An 8,853-nucleotide genomic window follows, 5' to 3' on the forward strand; every position below is an offset into this window, starting at 1 on the left:
TTAGTTTTGAATTAGGGTTTAGGCTATCCTATATAAATGCCCTAACTCTAACCTAGAAAACCTAAGTCTAATCCTAGCCTCCTTCTCTCTCTCTCTCTCTCTCTCTCTCTCTCTCTCTCTCTCTCTCTCTCTCTCTCTCTCTCTCTCTCTCCCAAAGGGCCTTATATCTTCCTCTCTCTCACACGTCACCAAGGCAATATCTCTCTCTCAATAGAGACTGGCCTACGTGATCCATTCTTTGTAACCTTATAGAGACCTATATCAGATCCCACTTATAGTGATTTTAATAGTATTATCTCTTGGTATGAATACAACTAAAAGGGGAGTAGGACATTACCCGCTAACTAAGGAGGTCAAACCTCTATAATAATCCTTGCATTATTTAGTTTATTGTTCTTGTAGTGTATCACGTGACAAACATCAGATTCATACAACTTCGCTGTCGGGTGGCCACCAATAGTAATTTTAATAGTATTATCTCTTGGTATCAATACAACTAAAAGGGGATTATGTAGGTCATTACTCGCTAACTACGGGGGCCGAACCTCTTAAAAAATCATTGTCTTATTTGCTTTATTGTTCTTGTAGTGTAACCCGTGACAAACATCAGATTCATACAACTTTACTGTCGGTTGGCCACTTTTTGCGGTCAACACTAATATACTAGAAAAATACAAAGACATATTATAAAATTAAATGTCTAAGAATGTTAAATTAAATAAAAATTAAAATATTACACATTATATATTATTCAATATACTAATTATTATACAAAACATAACTTAAAAAAATTTAAAAATTATACTAGTATACTAAAAAAATACAAACACATTATAAAATTAAATGTATAAAAATATTAAATTATATAAAAATTAAAATATTACACATTATTTATTATTTAATATACTAATTATTATACAAAACATAACTTAAAAATTATTAAAATATTGATATACTAGGAAAATACAAACACATTTTATAAATTTTAAAGGTTTAAAAATATAGCTAATATACAAACACTTAATTAAAGTAATGTAAATATGTATATTTATTTATATTTTTAATTAAATTTTATTTATGTTTATTATGTATAATTTATACTTAATATAAATATATGTATAATAAAATAATATTATATATATGTATAAAAATTAAAATTTCAAATAAAAATTATAATTTATACAAAATTCAAAAAGAAAAAAATATAAGAAGGCTCTATGCATCGGTTATTTAATAATGATTGACGGCATAGGGATCCTACGGTATTGTTATTTTATAATAAATGGGATCATAGAATTTCTATGTCGTGGTTAATTTTCTGCCTTACGATGTAATTTGAAATAACGTTAGTAGTAAATTTTGCTAAAATTAATAGTATAAGAAGTAAATTATTATTTTTAAAGCTCATTTTTCTAGTAGTGATAGTTGTTTATATATTAAAAATTATTTTGGATTTGCCCATCAAATTTGTTTATCTGGAGAACGGTACAATGTTTTCGAACTTCTAACTACTTTTCGTTGGCTATATCATTCTTTATTTAAACTTTTTTTAAAAGAATTCTTTGTATTATTATTTTAACGGAAAAAACCGCTCCAAAACGCATGGGAAGGAAGAAAGTATTATAGGTAGTCTTTGGTATTATAGCTAAAAATATTTCCTTAAATTTTAACAGCGAAGAATTAATTGTAGTGTCACAACTATTAAGGAAGGCTTATGGAATTATCTAAAGTTTTTTTTTTAATCAAATTTAGTTCTCGAACATGAAAAAGAATTCAAAATAGTAACAAAAGAGAATTTTTCTCTCTTCAATTGTTTTTTAATAAAAGAGGGAAGATGTCAAGTCAAATGTGAATGATTTTTTTTTTTTTTTTTTTTTGACGATCAAATGTGAATGATTGATCAAGTGGATTTACACTATGGGCTATATATAAAAAATTTATGAAATGCGGGCAAGTTTTCTAAATTTTCGAAATACTTCGTGGTACTCTAGTCATGTTTCATGTGCCTAATTTGTTTCTTATGGTGTTGTCTTCATACTGTAAGGCTGCATGTCTGACAAAATAAATGAAATAATAAAAATATAAAGCACTAAATATTAAGCTTCTCTAACGTGTCAAACAAGTACAAAAAGATAAGCCTACTTCCAAACTATGGTCAATCACTTCCTTCAAAAAAAAACTATGGTCAATCACTAAATGGTGCCAAATTAATCAACACTGCGGACTCATCTACATGACGTTGCATTACATATAATCGTTTTAACATTAATTATTATTTTAAGTTGTTTTTGGCAAATTGTCTATCCCATAACTGATAAGAATCTACATGTCTTTCTAGTAAGCATTACTATTGTGATATGCCATAATAGAGATATTCCTTCATGAAGAAAAACAAAAAACTAAACCAAGCCAAGACAATGACCAACATGTCATTTGAAATACATTTGTATCATTCTTATGATCATTATTCTAATATACACACACACACCACATATGTTATGTATGTATGTATGTGTATGTACATATAATAACATCATTATATATTGATTGTTCTCTCTCATCTAGCTAATTGTTAAGCCAAATTACTACCAAACCTTTTCTTCTTTCCCCATGAACTCTAATATCCCATCTGAGTTTCAAATTCCATGTTCAAATCACTCCCCAAAACCATATATTGAATCTGAAAAGTTTCATGGTAGTGAGCATCATCATAGCTCTATGCATCCAAAAAGAACTGTCATGCTAAAAAATAGATTACCAAGAAGGTATCTAGGCGTGAGACAGAGGCCATCTGGGAGATGGGTTGCCGAGATTAAGGACTCAAATCAAAAGCTAAGGCTTTGGTTAGGGACTTTTGACACACCAGAAGATGCTGCGTTGACCTATGATAGGGCTGCAAGACTTTTGAGAGGTAGAAATGCAAAGACCAACTTCCCAAATCAAGGAATTACGACTTCATCTGAAGAAAATTTCAACATCCTGGGAAAGAATAACCCGAGGCTTTATCAGCTTCTTCAGCAGGCAGTCATGAAGAACAAGGCCAAGAACAACTGTAACATGAATATTTCATTATGGAATAACAATAAAGACCAAAATATGGGAGAGGTAGTACTCGATCAGTATTTTGATTCTTCCTCAGTTCATAATGATTTTGATACTTTGGTTGAAAAGACCATTGTTTGTTCTTCATCAAGCCACGATTATGACAATGGGGATAATAATCGTGATCAAGAGCCCGATCATTATCATGATCATCATGATCAGACGCATAATAAGAAGAATAGTACTAAAAAGCTTTGCAGCAGCAGCAGTAGTGGTAGTAATATTTCAATTGGTAGTTCTAAGGTTTATTCTTCTGTTGTTGTAGCTCCTTCTTTCAGTGCTTCCAATCAATGTTAGAAGAAAAAATTGTACGATCAAGAAGGAAATAAACAAAATAATGTCAACTATAGTAGACTGTTCACATTTTATATATCTTTGTTTACAGATAGTTGATGTCGATATGCTTAGTTATGTCGTGGAACATTTATGGATTCTTCCATAAGTGTATAGCACTTTGGCTATATAGGTTGATATAGCAGCCGTTAATTCTGTGGAAAAATTAGGATTCAATGTGCAAAATCAAAATAATAAAAACTTAATCAACAAACAATTAAGAATGACAAGAATACATGGAGGCCTCTTTGGTGCTCTTAGGATGTATTTGTTTGTTTTGGAGTAATGGAAATCCTGATTCATCAAAAAAAAAAAAAAAACAATGACAAGAATAATAAGCTACAAACAGTAATCAGAAAAAAACAAGGATGTACAGAGTAATGAAAATCAAAAAAGATAAAGTAATAAAATAATAACAATCAACACCAAGATATATATTGGTTCAAGTTCTATAGATCGATATAATTTGTGGCTCTACTCCAGTTTCGGAACACCACTAAATCCTATTTGTTGATTGAGCAAGAGTAAGGATACATTACACTCGAGGTCAATTCTGTGTTGGATTCTCTCAAAGTGTTTCAACTTTCACCCATTAATCTTCTTCATTTTCAGAAGATTCTTCAAACAAAACCCAAACCCAATCTCTTTTTTCTCTCTACCTCTCTCCACTACAACAAAAATGGCATTTTGCTTCAATTTTAAGTGACACATAATGAATTTGCGTCTATTAGTGTAACCGAAACTATAAACATAGATGCAAATAGTTTTATTTTTTGCCTCACTTAGTAACAGACGCTTAAAGATATTTGCTCAGTTCATAATTGAAGTAAATATTAAAGCATGTACTGATGCAGATTAGTTTTTTTACGTCGGTTATGAACCAAAGAAAAAGAGTAAAAAATAAAAAAAAAAAAAAAAAAACATAAACCTTCAGACCATCACAACCCTTCAGACTGCCACAACAACTCAACAACCACAATAAATATTTCCACCACAACAACCTATCATACCACCAAAAGCATATCGAACCACCAGAATCCCATCGGACCACCACCGTTGCCTAAAAAAAAATTAGAGAGAGAGAGAGAGAGAGAGAGAGAGAGAGAGAGAGAGAGAGAGAGAGAGAGAGAGAAAGAGAGACACTGGAGCTTAAGTTGGGCGCGCGAGACGGGGGAACAAGAAAAAAATAATAAATCTCACCTATGAAAACCCCATTTTCTAGAGAGAGAGAGAGAGGGTGAGAGAGAAAGAGAGGGCGAGGACGGTGGAGATGGTCCCGTGCTCCAAGATGGCCAACGATGAGCTCTAATGCCACCTGCAAAAAATATGAGAAAGAAAGAGTTAGAGTTTGAGAGGTTCATGCTTTAGGTTGGGTTTAGAAGAAAGGAAGAAAATGGAGGTGATGATGGGTGAAGATAGGGAATTAGGTTGGAGAGAGATAGATGAGAGAGGGGCGGTAGAGAAAAAACTTAGTATAGAATTTAGATATATTATATGGTAATATTTTTTTTAAAATAGTTTGAAGCCCATAACTAATTTTTTTAATGCCTTGTTGCATCGACTGTGCTATGACGCTAATAGTGTATATAATGGCTTTTTGCATCGGTTGTAAACTGACGCTAATAGTGTATACATATTTTTTTTATATTTCATCTCTTGCTTCGGTTTTAGTTTTATCGTCGGATAACTAAAGAAAAAAGGTGTGGGTTGACTTTTGCGTCGGTTAACAAGTTTGACCAGAGGGGTTGACCGACGCAAAAACCCCTTTTGTAGTAATGCTCTCTCTCTACCTATCGATCTTTCTCTCTCTCTCTCTCTCTCTCTCTCTCTCAATCTTGATACTCCTCTCAAAACTTATCTAATCTGTGCATCCTCAAAATGATAAGTGTAGGTGGTATTTATAGGCTTAGGATCAAGATCCTAAAGTCGGTGGCTACAAGAAGCAAGGTTGTTAACTTAGTTAGGCGATAACCAACTTAACCAACTCTCGTTTGAGTGAGATCTCCACATCAACAAAAGTAGGGGTGCTTCCAAGAACGTGCATGAGAGCTTCCAGAAACACGAACCAAAGTTACTCAGTGAAGGTGCTTTCGGAGAGGATAGATTCATCAGGAGTCGACTATCCAAAACTCATTTCTAGGAGGAACAACTAGCCATTCGAAATTCCTTTCCAGAAGAAGGCTAGCTTTCTTAAGGTCTCTTTCCGAAAAAATAAGAAAGCCTTCCAGGACCTACTTCCATGAGTCGACAACTTTCCAAGAATGATAAAGTCTTTTAGAGATCTTTTTATTTGAAGAAACTATTCCACGTGTTCCTTTGAACAAATTTAGTTCCTTGAGCCCATTAACACTCTTTTATAGCTCCAATTGCAGTTATAAACTCAGCTTCAGCTGTGGATAATGCAACCATAGATTGAAGTTGAGACTTTCAACTAATAAAATTCCTACAAATCATAAATTGAAAAGTTGATATTGATTTCTAGGTGTTCTTGTCAGAGTCATTGAACCCTTCAATTGTGACACCTTCTGTGTTCGCCTTGTACACAAGACATACAAGACCTTCTTAATAAGTGCAAATAAGTGCCAATAAGTATCTAAGCAAATATTTTATAGCAAGCCAATGATCCATTACTAGATTTGCTACATATTTATTCACACTCCTTTTACTATGACCATATTGGGTCTTATAAAAACCACCAAGTACATAGTGAATCCAAAAGTAGTAGCATAAGGGATATTATCTATTTCTTTTTTTTTATTTGTACTTAGACATTGCTTACTTGAAACTAGGTATTGAGTAGTCATTGGCTGCTTGGTATAATTTTAGAACCTAACATAGAAAACTTCTATGCGACTCATTGATAAACGAGACTTATAATCGTTTATTAAGGTAGTTTAGAACATGTTATAGAGTTTTTTATGTCAATTTGTTTGGTTTTATGCTTGTTTTCTTTTGTTTTAAGAAAATAATATAAAAAAATGGAGAAAGAGCTAAGTTTACAAAATATCAGTCTTAAATGGAGTTAATTTTTTCTTGGTGAGTTTGGTGATGTTCAGGAGCAAAAGGGAAAAAATCGAAGAAACAAGTTAGTCAGAACCATGGCTCTAGAAGAGACAAGTGTACAGGAAAGGCTCGGGGGTTGCAGCTCCACCATAAGTGGTTGCGGCTCTGAGAAGAAAATTTGAAAGAAAAAAAAAGTTGAAAGATCGCAAGCAAAAAAATATTGATTAGCAGTGGAGTTGCGGCTCTTAAGCATGTATTTTATCTTTCCAAGTTTAAATTCTAAATCTTTTTAGTATCTTTTAGAGAACTTTGTTAGCCTATTTAAACACATTATGTTTAGTGTTGTTAGTATGTTTTCGAGATATCTAAACTTAAAACCTCATTTGTAGCAACTACTTAGTATTTTTCATCATCTTCTTCTTCTTCTCTTTCCTTAACTTTCTTTATGTTCTTATTTTTAATTATGAATGCAAAGGTTATGAACATAATTTTCATACACTAATTTTCTTATCTAGGAGATAATAGAGTCACTTTGATTTTTATTTTATTTTTCTATGATGTTCTATTTATTTCTTTCTCTTTATTTTAATCTATATGATTTATGATTAATGCTTGTTAATACTTGATCACTATTTGCATGTTTTTATGATTTCAATTTGAGATTCGAGAGATGAGAGTGGAATATGCTATAAATATAGACATAGGTTACATATTGGATGAGAATACCTATATGACTTGTGTAGCAAATAGGATTTCCAATCTTAATACCTTTTATATGTTAAAATTTATAACGGATATGTAGAAAACTTGCACATAGATTGAGGTACTATATCGTCAAAAAGAATAAACTTCATCTTAGTTATCCCACTATTAAAATAGGAAGAGGAAATTATAGAATACATTAGTAAAATAAATGGATTAACAAGTGGATAAAATTAATACTGTTAACCAAGAAATGTTAGGTCTTCGTTGTTCCTGCTCAACTCATTGTCTTTCAATGATCCACCAGTTCTCCACGAACCAATGTTGAAAGTGTTTGTGTTTCTTGTTGAGAGAGTCCCATAGTTATTGTTGTTGTAGATCAGCCACAGTTTGGCTATGCTATTTAGCTTTAGAATCGGTCTTCTCAAGGTCTTTCAACTGCACATGTGGCTCTCCAGGTGGAATATGCTAGTTGGTTCCAGTGCTGAGAGCATTTGGTGGCCTTGGGGGACGAGTTGTGGAGCTGGTTCTGGGGCCTCCTCCTGAAACGTGACGTGTAGGAGTAGTCTCCATTATAGCTTTACTAACTAGCGTGCCCACAGTTTGCTGGCTAGTTGCTGGGGGTGCCTCTTTCGACGCTTGAGGGGCGTGTTGCAACCATATTGTAAGTGACTTTCTTGGGTTGTGGCTCTCAATGAGAGCACTAAAATGTTGACTATGAAATCTTGACAGAGATTCCTAAGCCGCACCCACTTGCTAGATTGGCAATAATGAATTGTGAGTTGAGTATAAATAGAGGGACATAACAATTTATAGTAGTTCATTCCCTTTATTGGGACAGTAATGGAGCTACATCTACTTCGAGTTTTTATTCTTACGAGATGGTATTACAAAAAAATGGCTAAGTTTGTATGCTCTAATTTCTAGAGAGAGAAACTAGATAGAGATGCTCTGACCTTGTGGCTATTTCTCTAAATATGCAAAAATGAGCTAGAGGAGCTCTCCTTTTATAGGTGAAGGAGGTCCTTGAAAATAGGAATTAATTAACCAAAAAAATATTAAAAAAAAAATTAAAGTTGGATATTTTTGAACGGTGAAAATTAACTTTTGAGGTTGATCGTCTATTTTTGGAGTTTTGGTTGCAACGACGACACCAGTTCTCGGTAAGCTCTAACTTAAATTAAGAGCTCCCATAGGGGTTAAATTTGGAGTTAATAGCCTAGGAATTGCGATTGGAGTTTGAGACATGACTTGATAGATCATTGAATTAGTTTCTAAATGCTAGTTGAATCTTCTCAATCGAATCTATATTAAGTGAGTTATGGTCATTTTACTGAAGTCTACTTTGGGCCAAATGCCCAAGTTGACCTCCAGCACTTAAGTTGACAAGTGATGTCAACTTGGACAGTGGGTGAGTTGGAAAATGTGTCGAGGATGAACTTTTTGATGCCTAAGTAATATTTTGAAATCAATTCATTAATTTTTATGTTTTGGTGAAGCTGGTACCAGTTCTTGGATATGGTGTTGTTTACTGGAAACAGGAGACTCGAAACTACCTGGCTGTTGAGTGAATCACGATGTCAGAAATGTGAAAATATGAAGTTGTGAATTAGACTTTTTGACTTTATGGCTCTCAGTTATGGTGAAAAACTAGATGAACGGTCAAGACAAAATCAGAATTGGAAAAGTAGAACCCAGCACACAAGGCCATTT

At 33.1% G+C, this 8,853-nt stretch overlaps 1 protein-coding gene across 1 annotated transcript; it reads left to right on the forward strand.

Annotated features, from left to right (window-relative positions):
• The first annotated feature begins 2,302 nt into the window (after positions 1–2,302).
• On the forward strand, positions 2,303–3,470 carry LOC115709759 (ethylene-responsive transcription factor ERF087-like). Its single transcript, XM_030637958.2, has one exon. The coding sequence runs from the start codon at positions 2,611–2,613 to the stop codon at positions 3,397–3,399; it is 789 nt and encodes a 262-aa protein (XP_030493818.1). The 5' UTR covers positions 2,303–2,610; the 3' UTR covers positions 3,400–3,470.
• Positions 3,471–8,853: the final 5,383 nt, after the last annotated feature.

This window comes from Cannabis sativa, chromosome 3, assembly GCF_029168945.1.
Source record: "Cannabis sativa cultivar Pink pepper isolate KNU-18-1 chromosome 3, ASM2916894v1, whole genome shotgun sequence".
Lineage (NCBI taxonomy): Eukaryota > Viridiplantae > Streptophyta > Magnoliopsida > Rosales > Cannabaceae > Cannabis > Cannabis sativa.

What these genes read in the sequence shown, in the direction of transcription:
- LOC115709759 (XM_030637958.2), top strand. Translation starts at nt 2,611, where the DNA reads ATGAACTCTAATATCCCATCTGAGTTTCAAATTCCATGTTCAAATCAC.